The following is a 16,194-nucleotide window of genomic DNA, read 5'->3' on the forward strand; positions in this document are numbered from 1 at the left end:
GTTTTTCTGTTTCTAAGTTGTAAACCAGTGCCTCTGTGTTTCAGTACTGGTACGAGGGCGACGAGGCCGGCGACCTCCCTGTGGATTTCTCCATCGTCTGGGATGGAGATTTCTTCATCGACAAACCTGCGTCCATGAAAGGTAAAAACCTGGTCGTCATCGGCAACACGAACCTTGAGAGAGAGGATTTTTAAAAAATAAGAAATTGTAAACATTAGTTTTGGAACTGGAACCTTTTGTAACATTCACAAAAACATAATCAGTCTTAAACTCGTCACTGTTGCTATGGTAACGCCTGGCGTCCACACTAGTCCACACTGGAGTTTCCCCTGAAACAGAGACTTGAGACATCGTGTCACGTTGTGTCGTTGTTTCATGTTGTGTGACGGTGACTCTTTGTGTTGCTCAGCGTTGCTGTATAAGTGCGAGGCTCAGCGCTCCAGCTGTGGTCAGTGTCTCAAAGCTCCCGCTTCCTTCGAGTGCGGCTGGTGCACCGAGACCAGGAAGTGTCTCCTGCACCAGCACTGTCCCGCCCCCGACCAGAACTGGATGCACCACGGCCGAAACAACCTGCGCTGCAGCCACCCACGCATCACCAAGGTAGGAGACACACCGGTGACCTACGACTTATCCACTGGAAATGAGCTATGAATAAAACTGTGACTCCTCCCACAGATCGACCCTCTGACGGGGCCTCGTGAGGGGGGGACACGGGTGACGATCGAGGGGGAGAACCTGGGTCTGCAGGTGAAGGAGATCGCTCACGTTCAGGTGGCCGGAGTCCGCTGTAACCCCGTCCCCTCGCAGTACATCAGCGCTGAGAGGTGTGTGTGTGTGTGTGCGTGTGTGTGTGTGTGTGTGTGTGTGTGTGTTGTTGAGCTCGTCTGACTCTTTCTGTGTGTCCACAGGATCGTGTGCGACATGGCCGAAGCTCTCCTCCCTCACTCTCCAGGCGGACCTGTCGAGCTCTGCATTGGCGTCTGCAGCGCCGAGTATCGAACCCTCTCCACCCAGACGTACTCCTTCGTGGTGAGTGATGGCGTCTTTTCACGGTTACCAAGTTACAAACCTTGTGTTCCTGTAGCCGGGGGTAGCAAGGTGTGATGTGATGGAGGTTAATGTGACTTCCTCCTCTTCATCCCCCAGAGCCCCAGTTTCAGTCGTGTGCGTCCAGAGAAGGGTCCCGTTTCCGGAGGAACCAGACTGACGGTGACCGGCCGACACCTGGACGCCGGCAGCACCGTCACCATTTACATCGACAAGGAGGAGTGTCTGTTTGTCAAGTCAGTTTGGATCCAACGACTCAAATGAAGAGTCCTTCATCTCAGGAAGATATTTCAAAAGAATGAAAACATTTAACATCCCTCCGTCCTTCTCCCTCCCCTCTTTCAGACGGACCAATCGGGAAATAATCTGCATAACTCCCGCGTCTCCGTCTGGCACTGGTCCCGCCCCCATCCGTCTGATGATTGACAAGGCCGAGGTGACGAGCTCAGAGACCAAATACATCTACACGGAGGACCCGACCATCACCGGCATCGAACCGAGCTGGACCATCCTCAAGTAAATACTCATCCAGAGATCAATCAATAATTAATAATTAATCAGGATTGATCTGTAACCTGTGTGTGTTTTTGTGTGTGTGTGTGTAGTGGCAGTACAGTGATCACAGTAACAGGAACAAACCTGCTGACGATCCAGGAGCCCAAAGTCAGAGCAAAGTACGGAGGAGTGGAAACGAATAATGTAAGAACATGAACAAGTGAACAACATGAACAACGTGAACACGTGAAGAACATGAACACATGAACACATGAACACGTGAAGAACATGAACACGTGATCTTCTTTTCCTGATCCCATCCTTTTTTGTTTTTCTCTTCAGTTCTGTACGGTTGTCAACGACAGCACCATGACGTGTTTGGCTCCAGGTCTGATTTACACTAAGCCCAACCCACCAGAGGGGCCGCTGCAGCCCGACGAGTTTGGCTTCATCTTTGACCAGGTAACGCACACACACACACACACACACACACACACACACACACACACACACACACACACACACACACACACACACACACACACACACACACACACACACACATCACGGTTCATAGTAACAGTTATTAAAATGTTCTGCTTCCGTCCAGGTCTCGTCTCTGCTGGTGCTGAACTCCACCCCCTTCACACACTACCCCAACCCGACCTTCGACCCCCTGGGGAACGCTGGAATCCTGGAGGTCAAACCGGGGTCACCCATCATCCTCAAGGTGAGGCAACTTAAACAGGAAGTTCAGAAGAAGAAAAAGATGTGATCTGACCAAGACACAGCGTTAAAACATTGTGTTTCTGTGTGTGTCTGTGTGCGTGTGTGTGTGTGTGTGTGTGTTCAGGGTAAGAACCTGATCCCACCCGCCCCAGGGAACAGCCGTCTGAACTACACGGTGCTGATTGGAGAGACTCCCTGCCTGTTGACCGTGTCAGAGAACCAGCTGCTCTGTGATTCGCCAGATCTCACCGGAGAACATCGAGTCGTGGTAAGCCCCGCCTCCTCTTTCTTACCTAACTTAATCCTCTGAACCTTTAAACCCATCGACAGGTTTTCATATATTCATCACAGTCGGGAAAAGGCGGAAAGAAAAGTATCATCAGATTTACAACTTTCCAACGGACCATGAACTCGTCAAATGGGACGTTCACTTCCAGGAAGGAAGGATGGAGGAAAAGAGGAGAGAGGAGGGAGGAAAAGAGGAGGATGGGAAGAGGGAGGAGATGAAGGAAGGAGGGATGGTGAGAGGGGAGAATGAAGTGAAGGAAAAACAGAGAGAGGAGGGAAGGAGAGAGAGAGGAGGGAGGAGGAGGAGGGAGGGGGTCTTTATAAAGGTGAAAGTCATTAAGTGCAGCCGCAGGGAATCATGGGTAATTGGTCTGATATCACACATCAGAGGGAAACACACACACACACACACACACACACACACACACACACACACACACAGATGTTCAAAGTGAGGTCAGCATCAATGAACAGAGACAAAACGATTGATAAGATTAAATTTAATGATAATTAATCAATACAGAAAATCATCTCTCTCTCTCTTTCTCTCCCTCCCTCCCTCTCTCTCTCTTTTATCCATCTTTTATTCATCACTTGTTCCTCTGATCTGTTTTATAATCGATGTTTATGACCTGAGGAGGAAACACTTTAATAAAACATTCATACAGCTCAGATAATTAATACACACAGTGTGTGTTTGTGTGTGTGTGTGTGTACAGTTTTTCTTTAAAAAGGCTTGAGGATATTTTCAAAATAAAACATGCCTCTTATGTAAAAAGCTTTTTTCCATTTGGACAGAAGTATGTGGACATACTTAGTTCAGTTGTTTATCAAATGTTTTCTTTTGGTTTTTAACTTTCTGATGAGAACCCGACTCATTTCGTTTCCTCCATCATCTCGTATCGTTCTTTGTAAGTTTGTTTCTCTTCTTCTGCTCCACGTTGCTCGTGCAGCTTCAGTCATTAATATTGGTCGTGTTGCAGCTCGTCAGAGTCTAATGAGGCTGTAGATCACACTCAGACACTTTACTGCTGTTTTACTGCTCCCTGACGTCTGCTCAGTCACTGAGGAACTCGTGTTACTGTCTGTTTGTGTTGTTGCTGTCACTCACATCCTGTTAGTTTCACACAGCTCCTCCGTCCTCACGTCTCCACGACAGCAGGAGGCGCTCAACCTCATCTCTTAGAAAATACAGCTCTAAGAAAGGAAGAAAGAAAGTCAAAGCTTTAATGGTTTATAGAAAACGTGTTCATCAGGTACTCCGCACTAGTTCAAATGCACCGTGAACGTCCTCGTGGTTCAAACATTATGTCGCCTTCTGTTTCTTCTTCTATTGTTCAATTCTGTCTCTACTTCCTGTGATTGGTCCTAAAGTCCAAACTATCCAACAAAGTGTTTTCACTGCAAACCAACAGAACCATGGTTCAGTTTGATCCAGACCCAGAACACCTCTTCTGGTCGGACTAAATTCTGGTCTGTTGGTCTGGACCGTGGTTCCCGACTTACGCTACGTCCACTCGACTACTGGGGCTGCGTTTTAGTCTGGACGAGCAGAAACGAAGACGTAGATTCTCACAACCTCTTGCTGATTGGATCTTTTTGGTCTCTCTCTCTCTCTCTCTCTCTCTCTCTCTCTCTCTCTCTCTCTCTCTCTCTCTCTCTCTCTCGCTCTCTCTGTCTGTAGATCCTTGTCGGGGGTCTGGAATATTCCCCGGGAATGCTCCACATCTACTCCGACAGCGCCCTGACGCTTCCTGCCATCATCGGCATCGGAGCGGGTGGCGGCGTGCTGCTCATTGCGATCATCGCTGTGCTGATCGCCTACAAGAGGAAGACTCGCGACGCAGACCGCACTCTGAAACGCCTCCAGCTGCAGATGGACAACCTGGAGAGCCGGGTGGCACTAGAGTGCAAGGAGGGTACGTTCTACAAAATCAATTATAAAAAATAAGCAGAAAAACGTTGAGTTTTAGTTATTTTGGTTTATTTTAAGTGCAACTGTGTCTTGATTCCAAAGACAAGCCACTGTGTGAGCTAAGCTAAGCTAAGCTAGGTTTAGTATCGAATAATGAGTCTGTGTGATTGGATAAAAACAAGAATGTTTTAAAGACTCAAGTCTCTTTTTCTACACTAGCATGTTGTATTATAGAGTTTTCAGCCTTTTCTGTACGGCTTCTTCAAGTTAAAATAAAATAAACAAGTCACAGCCGGGAGAAGAGTTCAGAATTGAAGTTTGGATGTCAGACCTGCAGATCACACTGCTGTCTCCTCATTGGCTTATTTCTTTTTTGTTGCTAATTGATTTAGATTTAAATCCTGAAAGGTTCAAATTGGGTTTTTGAGAAGATAAATCAGTGAATCGTCTGCGTAATGATGACGTGGCGTTAATGGGATGTAAAAAGAAAACAACAGGGACCTAAACGTGAAACCTGAGGAACTCCTGAAACTAGCTGTTGATTAAAAGTAATTGATTAACAGTAATTAATGTAATTTATTTTGAAGAATCGCTTCTTAAATCACATTAATTGATCCTTTTTTTTTTTTACAGAAATGTGACCATTAAATCAATAGTAATACTTTTTGAGATCAAAGTGTTTTTAACAATGAAACAATATATATACAACATGAAACAAATGTTTTTCCTGTTTCTGAAGACAAGCAAACAACAGTCGACAGATATAATATCAAATATTCATGGTTATTTATAAAAGTAGGAAAGTGGAAAGAAGACGAGGGAAACAATAAACAAACAACTTATTTTAAGATCAAGTATAATTTAAAGCTTCTGTTTATTTCAGAACAAAGAAAAATCCAACTGAGACGTGTTTCACTTGTGATACATAAATTAATTAAGTTGCTGAAGACTTTGATAATTTAACTTTTGAACACAGGCTTATTCTTTATTTAACTGATATTTAAAATGAAGGTTTAATGATGTTAAGCTAGAGCAGCAGAATAGACAGGAAATCAATCAAACTGAATCTGGTAGATAAATAAAAGACATGAATCATGTATTAGATATTAGATACATTATTTACTATGTGATTCTTATTTATTGATTCATTCAGCCCTTAATGTTGGTAACATAACGGAGTGTGTGCGTTTGATTCGTTCAGCCTTCGCAGAGCTGCAGACTGACATCCAGGAACTGACCAACGACATGGACGGAGTCAAGATTCCTTTCCTGGAGTATCGAACCTACACCATGAGAGTCATGTTCCCTGGGATAGAAGAACACCCGGTGCTCAAAGAGCTCGACGTGCGTACCACACAGTGACACACACACACGCCACTGCATGTTTCCCCTGAACTCACCAAGGCTTCAGCCACACTGCTACGGTTTCATTTAAAAACACACTGCTACAGATCCACCTGGCGTCCAACTGGTTTTCAAACTAAAAGCCAAACCAAAGCCGAATCCAGAAGCCTCAGAAAGCGTCAGAGCTGCTTTAAAAACTTTAACTTTCCGGCGGCAGCATCTCTGAGCCTCGGTGAAGCTTTAATTAAGAGAACCCAGCAGGAAGCTCTGAGCCACTGAGCCACAGCCACGAATTAGATTCTCTCAGATCCTAATAACTGAGTGGAAGCAGGCGATTCCCCGGGTGCAGGGATTTCTCTTAGTTTGATGAGAAATGGCAGAATAAGTTTCTTTGTGTGAAGCTGAATTCTCATCGGACCCACAGACGTTTTTGGTCTTTTTAATCCACCGTCAAAAACCTTTTTGTTTTTAAATTATTTCAATTTTCAAAGGATTTCAGGTAATTTGTTCAGGTTTTATTTCTTTAATCTTCGTCCCAGTTTAGATTTATTGAAGTTTCTCGTATCCCAGCCCCTCCAGAATCTGAGAGAAACAAACTGAACATCACAACGTTGTTGATGTAGAAATCTTCACAGTTCAAACCTGTAGACGTCGTCTTGTTGAATTCCTTCGGCGCTCAGGTTGTTTCTAATAAAAGTGAAACGTGTTGAAATGTGTTTTCAGTCTCCAGCGAACGTGGAGAAGTCTCTGCGTCTCTTCAGTCAGCTGCTCAACAACAAGATGTTCCTGTTGACCTTCATCCACACGCTGGAGGCTCAGAGGTCGTTCTCCATGAGAGACCGAGGGAACGTGGCCTCGCTGCTGATGGCCGCTCTGCAGGTGAGTCTGGTGCTCATAACAATGTGATTGATTAATGTCGTGATTAATAACTGTTAACAATTAGGCTATTGTGTAATTCACAGTCTTAATAGCAGGTAATAACTGGTACATAGACATTTTATGGCCGTTAATATATGTAAACATGATCAGTTACTGACTCTGTGTGTGTGTGTGTGTGTGTGTGTGTGTGTGTCGTCAGGGTCGTATGGAATATGCCACCGGGGTGTTGAAGCAGCTTCTCGCCGACCTGATCGAGAAAAACCTGGAGAACAAGAACCATCCCAAACTGCTGCTGAGGAGGTTTGTGCCCCCCCCCCCCCGCCCCCAATATTCAATGATGATCCAATATTATCAATCAATCAATGAATTAGAATCCGATACATAGAGAACATTTCTACTCAGTGGTATTAGTACTTAGAGTTTCAACAGACCTTTGACCTTTGACCTCTGTGTGCAGGACGGAGTCAGTCGCTGAGAAGATGTTGACAAACTGGTTCACCTTCCTGCTGCATCGGTTCCTCAAGGTAACACCTCACCTCCTTCCCTCTTTCCTTCCTTTTCTGCTTCCTTTCTTTATTCCCTCCATCCATCCCTCCTTGCTTTATTCCTTGCGTCCTTCCTTCCCTTGTTTTCTCCCTCCTCCCTCCTCTCCCTAATTGACCTCGTTAAGCTCTCTCTCTCTGGTCTGACCGTGACCAATCAGATCAGAGCTGCAGTTAATTTATGCATGACATCTGAAGGGGGATTGGTTCAGTCCTGCTGCTTGATGACTTTATGGGGTAGAAGTGTGGTGATGAAGCGCTCTGATGTCGCATGGCGTCCGTCTCTGTGTGTCAGGAGTGCGCTGGCGAGCCGCTCTTCATGCTGTACTGCGCCATAAAGCAGCAGATGGAGAAGGGGCCGATCGACGCCATCACGGGAGAAGCTCGCTACTCTCTGAGCGAAGACAAGCTGATCAGACAGCAGATCGACTACAAGCAACTGGTAACACACACACACACACACACACACACACACACACACACACACACACACACACACACGATAAAGTATGGTGCAGACTAATGACCGCACCCCCTCCCCCTCCCCATCAGACCCTGATGTGTATCCCTCCGGAGGGCGACGCGGGGACGGAGGTGCCGGTGAAGGTGTTAAACTGTGACACAGTGACTCAGGTCAAAGACAAACTGCTGGACGCCGTCTACAAAGGAATCCCGTTCTCACAGAGACAGCAGGCCGACGACATGGACCTCGGTGAGTGTTCACGTCAGAAACAAACTCCTCATGTTTCTCTGTGCGTGTTTAAAAACCCCTGAACGCTGGCGCAGCTCCGAGCTGCACGCCGTCTCGTGCGTCGGTGTGTAACTGTGTGTTTGTGTTGGTCAGAGTGGCGTCAGGGTCGACTGACCCGCATCATCCTGCAGGACGAAGACGTCACAACAAAGATAGAGAGCGACTGGAAGAGACTGAACACACTGGCACACTACCAGGTACACACACACACACACACACACACACACACACACACACAGTCTAATTCCTACCACAGTGTGAGTTCTGGTTCTTTATCAGTTCCCGCAGTGACTCGTGTGGAGTTCATCCAGATTGTTGACAGGATAAGAATCGACTGAATGGATAATTAGTCAGCTGATTGATGGCGAGCGATTGGCTGATTAATTTGATGTGTTGCTGTGCGTTGCTAGGTAACAGACGGCTCGTTGGTGGCGCTGGTCCAGAAGCAGGTTTCTGCCTACAACATCGCCAACTCCTTCACCTTCACCAGATCCCTGAGCAGATACGGTACAGCGCGCACACACACACACACACACACACACACACACACACACACACACACACTCACACAGATAACTTATCTCTTTCTCTCTTTGTGTCGTCAGAGTCGTTACTCCGGACGTCCAGTAGTCCTGACAGTCTGAGATCCAGAGCTCCCATGATCACCCCGGACCAGGAGACAGGTACTGCAGCAGCAGTAGTAAAACTACACCAATAGAAGTAGTACTGCAGTAGTAGTAATAGTAGTACTAGCAGATGTATTGTGTGTATTCCCATTACACCTGACACATGTGCAGTTTTGTAAATGAAGTTTTAGGTCACAAAAGTAAAGTGATTATTTTTTTTAAAGATAATAACGTTTTCATTTCTCAGTGATCTTCATCAGTAAAGAATAAAAACCTGAATCAGATCAGTTTTTATTGTGACCTGTAAACGTCTTGATCTGTGGACTCATGTAAAGTGTGAGCTCCACTGTACAAGCCACCGCTCCGAGGAACTTTTCAATCATTTGTCTTTTTTCAAGTTTGTGCTGGTTTTCCTGTTTTGCTTTGGTGGTAAATTTTGACTGTTCACAGCAAAACAAAAGATTAATTGAACGTGTTAACTCAGACATTTAATAGAACAAAGACTCAGTTATTAAACACAATAATTGTCAGATGTATTGATAATGAAAATAATTGTTGGCTGCAGCCTCCAGTTCTGCTGTGATGGAATAATTTGACTGTTTTTCTGTCCATTAATTATTTGACACAGAAAAAAACTGGAAGCTATTTGATAAGAAGCAAAAAAAACAAAAAAACAATTAAAACAAATGAGCTGAATATAAATTGAAACAAGAGCAGACACACAACATGAAGGACGGAGGAGCAGCCGCCGAGCAAAGTTCTGACAAAACCTTCTTCAAATCGTGTAGAACCAAATGATTCATGGTGAACTGTGATTTTACCTTTTAGTAGTAAATCAATCTGCTTGTACTTGAGTATTTTTAAACGTGGTATTAATACTGAATTCTTGTCTCATGTTTGTGTTTTCAGGAACTAAACTGTGGCATCTGGTGAAGAATCACGAGCACAGCGACCAGAGAGAAGGAGACCGAGGCAGCAAGATGGTTTCTGAGATCTACCTGACCAGACTGCTGGCAACCAAGGTAACACACACACACACACACACACACACACACACACACACACACACACACACACACACACACACACTGACAACAATCTGATTAATGAACAAACATCCCTGTGACCGAGACTAAACTGTGTCAAATTAAACAAAGACTAAGCACAAATTAGTTCATTATTCTGTTATTAGTCTGTGTATGTATTTACATTGGGTCGTTCAAATGTTTAATGTCATGCTTTGCTCATCTCACCACCAGGGGACGCTGCAGAAGTTTGTGGACGACCTGTTTGAGACGGTGTTTAGCACTGCGCACCGCGGCTCTGCTCTCCCATTGGCTATCAAGTACATGTTTGACTTCTTGGACGAGCAGGCCGACAAACGACAGATCACCGACCCGGACGTCCGACACACCTGGAAGAGCAACTGGTGAGAAAACCACAGGATGAGACTCGACTCAAAGATCGGATCAGAGAGACGAGCGTGATCTAACCCGATGTTTCCTCTGTGCAGCCTTCCTCTCAGGTTCTGGGTCAATGTCATCAAAAATCCTCAGTTTGTGTTCGACATCCACAAGAGTAGCATCACTGACGCCTGCCTGTCGGTCGTCGCTCAGACCTTCATGGACTCCTGCTCGACGTCCGAACACCGACTCGGCAAAGACTCGCCGTCCAACAAGCTGCTCTACGCAAAAGACATCCCCAACTACAAGAGCTGGGTGGAGAGGTAGCTAACATGCTAATAGCTAATGTAGCTTCAAAAAGCTGAGTGGCATAGTATCATGCTAACCAGCTAATATTTTGTAATGTATACATCATGAGCTGAACTGAGAAGTAGCTCACATGCTACCGTGTTGAAACTGTAACTGTAGCTGACGTGCTAAATACTTAGAATATCAAACACACACTGGAGCTCTGTGGAGAGGAGGCTAACCTCTTAGCAATCCAGCTAACAAGTACGTTTAGTTTTTCTTTAACTTCCTCTTTTAAAAACTTACACTGGAACAACCTGAGCAGCAAATAAAGCTCAACGACACCGGAGGTGGTGATTATTCAAATGACCGTTTACTGCAGTGTCATTTCACATAAGTCATATTAATTAGTGCTGACGACATAAAAGACAATTGGCTGTTAAAAAATTACACAATTACTATCAGAGACTTAGGTAATTATCTGGATTAATGAACCGTAAAACAACACATTAACTTGTTGATACAATTATTAAATTGTGCGGTTACACTGAACTGTGTGTGTGTGTGTGTGTGTGTGTGTGTGTGTGCGTGTGTGCGTGTGCGTGTGTGCGTCCTGCAGGTACTACAGGGATATTGCGAAGATGCCCAGCATCAGCGATCAGGACATGGACGCGTACCTGGTGGAACAGTCCCGTCTCCACGGAAACGAGTTCAACACACTGAGTGCGCTCAGTGAGCTCTACTTCTACATCAACAAGTACAAGGAGGAGGTGAGGGGGGGGGCTGAGTGTGTTTCACCTGTTTCACGTTGTCAGAGGAAATCACTGTATCCACTGGGGACCAGGAGCAACTGAACAACATTTTGTGGGAATCCATCCAGTCCTGATTTTTATATTTCAAGGACATTGTCATCTATAGAACCTCCACAATACTGGACCTAAAGAAATATCTAAATCAAGGCCCAGGGTATATTCATGCTCTCCAGAAGATGACTGGACTCCACACGATAAACTTAAAGCCTTGTTATTGATATTGTTATAACAAAAAGAGTTGGTTTGCTTTTACGATTGAATCCATTGGATCCTTAAAACAAACATAAAGAGCTTTTGAAAACTGAAATGACGTCAAGTTCTTACACTGTTCATCAGTGGAGACATCGACTAGCACTAAACATGGTCTTTCCTCTGCAGATCCTGACGGCGTTGGACCGGGACGGTTACTGTCGCAAACACAAACTGAGGCACAAACTGGAGCAAGCCATCAATCTGATGTCCGGGAGCAGCTGAGAGGAGGAGATGGACGAATGGACCGATGGACTGATGGATCGATGGGGGGATGGGGGAGGATGAATCGGGGAGGGGGAAGTCGGGGCATTTTGTTTTTCTGAACTGTTTGAACAGTCAGCTGAGCTGCTCCGTGTTGGATTGAGCTGACGGCCACAGCTCCGGTCCTTAGCAATCAATCCATCAGTAATTTATTTGTCAATGGACTGATTGATTGATTTGAAGGTTGACTGGCTGGCCGGGACCCCAACTACCTCCGTTTGGTGGGTTTTGGGGCAGAAAATCAGTTTCCAAACCGATTTGGATAAATTCACAACATGACTTCAATGTGGGATCGGATGGAGTCATTTTGTGGAAACAAAGAAACCTTGATGCATCACTTGGTTTGGATTTAAATCTGCTGAAGGTGTAAGACGTGACTGTGGAGAAACCTGGACTGAGGCAGTTTTCACCAAACGAGGAATGTGATGTCAGGACTTATTGACTTGAGGATTCCAAACTGTCTGGATGCTTGGTTGAAGAGCAAAAGGTCAAGTCAACTTTCTGTCAAAGCTTCAAACTTCACCTTAAAATACTTGGTCTGTTCTACAAATGAAGACATGATGTTACCTTAGAGATGTCATCACAAGTGTAACGAATCCAGGCTAAATATCCAAAGTTCAATCCAAGGCTGAGAGCAGGAGTTGGGGCTTCTTACTGATGTCGTTACTTTGGACTCTCCTGAAATCCTGAGCCTGTGAGAAGATCAGGTCGAGTTCTGAGGAAGGAAGCGTCAAAATCAAGTCCTCAGTTGGAATATCGGACCCAACCTTGAACTTGCTTGAGAAGGATTTGTAAAGTTGTTTTAAGCTTTAATGGCAGAGAAGGAAGCAAATAAACTGATGTGGACTTGACCTGACCTCCGAACTGCTGCTCAGACTCAGAAGATGTGGAACACGGCTGGAAAATGACAGGATTCATCTTTGCAGATAATTTGAGTCGACCTTGGGCTGTTCGGCCAAACCTTTTCAGGTTCTAGAAGTTTCTAAGTTTTAAATAACCACTCAATGTTGTTTCTCTGGACAATCACTCTGTACCACAGCACACTGAGCCCGATGCCTACCGACCGACCAGTACCTGTGTCCATCAACACCTCCTTTTCTCCCATCCTCTTCTTTTCCTCTCCTTCCATCCTCTGTTCCTGAGATTTCACCTCCTATTAATGCTCAACTTCATGTCACCTCCTTCTCTATCTTCCCTTTCTTTGTTTATTTTCCACCCCACCTCTTTTTATTTAACCCCTCCCCTGCTCCATCATTGGTCAGCCTTGCTGGCCTCTGGTCATTCTATTGGCCAGGAAGACTCTTTAGTAATTTACTGCCCGACCAATCAAGACTGTGGATCTCAATTGTGAACAATTAATCAGAAATTAATTGGAAAAAAATACAGAATTGCGTTTTGAATACATTCCAGCACAGACACACAGGCAAGGTCTGTAAATAAGCAGGTTGACCCATTGATTATTGGAAGTTAAGAACTTCCAGAAGCGACTGATCTTCATGTTTCAGGACCAGAACGACCTGGACGACGGGTTCTGGATTCAGCACCAGTTGGTGAACTTTGACACTGGTTGGTGTTGATCATTTTATCGTCAGACCTTGCACATATACCCACATAGAGCCATGCTTTACAGCGCCACGGTAACCGTGCCCAGGAGGAAATACTGTGCAGAGCTATAAGCCCAGTGCCATGTAAAGAACGGACCGGATCATGTCAGAACTGGACCGGACTTGGACCAAACCCAGAAACAACCCAGAATGGAGTTTTAACTGAACCGGACTCAAGAACTCTTAAGACTTGTGGCCATAATTGTACACAACAAAAAAAGAAAGATAATAATAATAATGATGATGATGATAAAGTATAAAATAATTAAAAAAGAAAGGAAAAAAATTAATATTAAAATGTTAACATGTAATAAGAACTTTGTGGATATGACAGTTTGGATTTTACGGAGCTGAACTTGTATAAAAATGAAACGTTACGCTACATCAGAGTCTGGAGAAAAAGATGGAGAGCCAGGAGACGGAGCAATGGATCAGACCAAACCAACCCCGTCCTCACACTGTCACACCAGAACCGACTCAACTGGATCCAAGTGGATTAATCCAGACTGAACGAGTCTGTTTGAACCTGACGGAGCTGAACTTCAGCTCGGGAGGAAAAAACAAACTGGACTTTTTGGTACTTTTTAGCCAAACTGGGTGTTTTTAAAGGGGCGTGTCGACTGCTGGACGGAGGGTTGGCCTGGAGGGTCAGGTGTCGTTTGAAGGGGTTAAACTGTTGCATGTTTGCTTGGGATGGAGTCTTTGTTTTAATGAGCTCTTGTACATCCTGAAGACGAATGATGGCGCTTTCACACTGCCGGCTCGGTCTCAGTTCTACGTTCAAACTGTATCCGATGTGCAGACGGAGGAATCGTACCTCCGTCCACCCGGATGCACGGATGAACTTCAGACCAACTGTAACTCAAACAACTGAACCCAGTGTGTAACGCTCAAAGTTCTCTGTATGAATGATGGTTAAATGTCAGGTTGAGGACTTTGTAACATGGCAATGCTGCACCCCTCATCCCCCCCGTACACCTCTTTCTTTCTGTGGCAGAACATTTACACTCGGCACAACTGAACTGTTTGTCAGCATTAAAGTCCGACGGTTGCATCTGACCTTTTTGAGGAAAACACACAAAACTCATTTCTGACCAGCAAGGAAGTGTCGAGCGTCCACAGGTTTTCTGAATTCCACTGACAGATTTTAGAATTTCTGTGTTGCCGCTTGCACAACTCACGAGTCCGATGGCTAAACCAAAATGAGATAGTCTGCTTTACGGAGTATTTGCCCAATATGTATATTTAATACTTCAAATACTTCAAACCACCGTGTACCTCATGAGCACGAAATACCTGCGGCCAGGAAGTAATTTACTTAAAATTAAAAGATCTTGACAACACATCTGTTTTAAAAAATCAGACAGTTCACCAGTGTCCGTATGTTTTGTATCTTAAAGACTCGTCGTGTCGTCTGAAAATGTTCTGCCACGGCCGAAGCGTCTCTCTGGCTCTGTGCGACACCATGAAGCTGCCAAGCACCTTTTTTTCTTTCTTGATGTTCTATCACTGTCTTTTGAATCTTTGGGGCCAAAAGGACCCGAGTGAGGAAGAGGAGGAGGAAGGGTCCTGATAAAAGACTGCCTTTTAGATGATTAATTATAGAACAGGGAGGGAAGCCACTACCATACCAATACCACTGTTCATCCAATGTGTGTGTGTGTGTCTATGTGTGTGTGTCTGTGTGTGTTATCCTCTCACTGCTGCTGCTGTGCAAACTCTACCGTTAAACCACTGATCGTATCTGCAGCTCAATTAAATAATCTTTTTCTTTGAGTTGAAATCACTCGATCGTTATCTTGACACTTAAAAAAATCTGCGATTGGATCTTTGCTCTCGATGAAAGGAGGAAAAAAAAGTATAAATAAAAATGTGATCGTCCTGTAAAGTCAAAGTCATCGATGGTGATAAATGGAGTCAAATTGTTCTCGTCGCCGTTCTGATTGGAATCTACCGTTGAGGTGGCGTGATGAGATGATGGCGTCGAGGAGGAGAGGGTTTCTGTCAACATGCTGGAGGGGGAGGAGGGGGAGGAAGAAACAAATCCTCAGGAAGGAAAGGGATTATGTTCAGATGATGTAAAGGAGGAGGAAATCCCTGCTGCATGCTGAAAAGTGAGGAAGATGAGGAATTACAGTCTAACTGCAGAGAGGAGGAAGAGTGAAGAGGGTTTATCATGAAAGAAGGGGAAGAGGAGGAGGAGAAATCCTGGTGTTCTCCAACTGCAGAGGAGAAATAGATGTTAGAGGAGAACGCAGAAGGATCATGATGAAAAGAGGAGGTCAGATTTTGGTATGCTAAAGTGAGAGGCGGCAGGAGGAAGAGGAGGAGGAGGAGGAGGGATGGAAAGACACGCTGCTGGAATACTGAGAGCAGGAGAGAGGAGACAGGGAGAATACTGATCAGGGAGAAAAAGACGGAGACATCGTCATCCATCAAACAGGCCGAGGAAGGAAAGGTCTCCGAGAGGAGGAGGAGGAGAAAACGCTCCCAGTGCAGAGATGTGTAGGAGGACAGGAAGGATGAAGAGGAGAGGAGGAGAAAACAGGAGAACAAACAAGCTGCATGTGTTTGTTCGGGTTAGTTTTGGTTTCACATTGTAATTTAGGGACATAAGTATTTTGTCTAACATACGTACGTCCTGTCGTCGCCTACGTGGGCGGAGTCTACCTATACTTGACTCTGCTGTCAGTCGGGGGGGTGGTAGTCTTTCTGTTTGAATGGAGAACATGAATGAAGCCTAAAGTCTGTGTGATTTCACTCTGCAAAGGAACCGAACCCTGGTTCCGTTTGACCCAGACCTCCTCTTTCAGCCCGTTGGTCTGGACCGTGTCTGAGGAACCTCAAGTCTGGATCAGGGTCTGCTGGTCTACGTGTCCCAGTCCTGGAGGATTCTCAGAAGAAAACACAACGTTTCAATCAGATGAACTTCTGTAAAACTCGCTGGATGAGTCTGTG

At 45.1% G+C, this 16,194-nt stretch overlaps 1 protein-coding gene across 1 annotated transcript in view; it reads left to right on the forward strand.

Annotated features, from left to right (window-relative positions):
• The window catches only part of plxna3 (plexin A3), a 76,457-nt gene extending 61,375 nt beyond the window's left edge, over positions 1-15,082 (forward strand). Inside the window, exons 14-38 of the mRNA XM_034589946.1 lie at positions 45-141; positions 410-600; positions 676-824; positions 909-1,029; positions 1,147-1,283; positions 1,393-1,563; positions 1,653-1,746; positions 1,885-2,004; positions 2,153-2,272; positions 2,396-2,539; positions 4,244-4,478; positions 5,676-5,818; positions 6,542-6,697; positions 6,897-6,997; positions 7,155-7,221; positions 7,535-7,681; positions 7,792-7,951; positions 8,084-8,187; positions 8,401-8,497; positions 8,596-8,673; positions 9,526-9,638; positions 9,876-10,045; positions 10,130-10,342; positions 10,927-11,077; positions 11,498-15,082. Of these exons, the coding sequence (XP_034445837.1) occupies positions 45-141; positions 410-600; positions 676-824; positions 909-1,029; positions 1,147-1,283; positions 1,393-1,563; positions 1,653-1,746; positions 1,885-2,004; positions 2,153-2,272; positions 2,396-2,539; positions 4,244-4,478; positions 5,676-5,818; positions 6,542-6,697; positions 6,897-6,997; positions 7,155-7,221; positions 7,535-7,681; positions 7,792-7,951; positions 8,084-8,187; positions 8,401-8,497; positions 8,596-8,673; positions 9,526-9,638; positions 9,876-10,045; positions 10,130-10,342; positions 10,927-11,077; positions 11,498-11,593 (3,375 nt within the window). The 3' untranslated portion in view covers positions 11,594-15,082. The remainder of the gene's footprint in view (positions 1-44; positions 142-409; positions 601-675; positions 825-908; positions 1,030-1,146; positions 1,284-1,392; positions 1,564-1,652; positions 1,747-1,884; positions 2,005-2,152; positions 2,273-2,395; positions 2,540-4,243; positions 4,479-5,675; positions 5,819-6,541; positions 6,698-6,896; positions 6,998-7,154; positions 7,222-7,534; positions 7,682-7,791; positions 7,952-8,083; positions 8,188-8,400; positions 8,498-8,595; positions 8,674-9,525; positions 9,639-9,875; positions 10,046-10,129; positions 10,343-10,926; positions 11,078-11,497) is intronic.
• Positions 15,083-16,194: the final 1,112 nt, after the last annotated feature.

The sequence above is a fragment of the Hippoglossus hippoglossus genome, chromosome 7 (genome assembly GCF_009819705.1).
Source record: "Hippoglossus hippoglossus isolate fHipHip1 chromosome 7, fHipHip1.pri, whole genome shotgun sequence".
In the NCBI taxonomy this organism is placed as follows: Eukaryota; Metazoa; Chordata; class Actinopteri; order Pleuronectiformes; family Pleuronectidae; genus Hippoglossus; species Hippoglossus hippoglossus.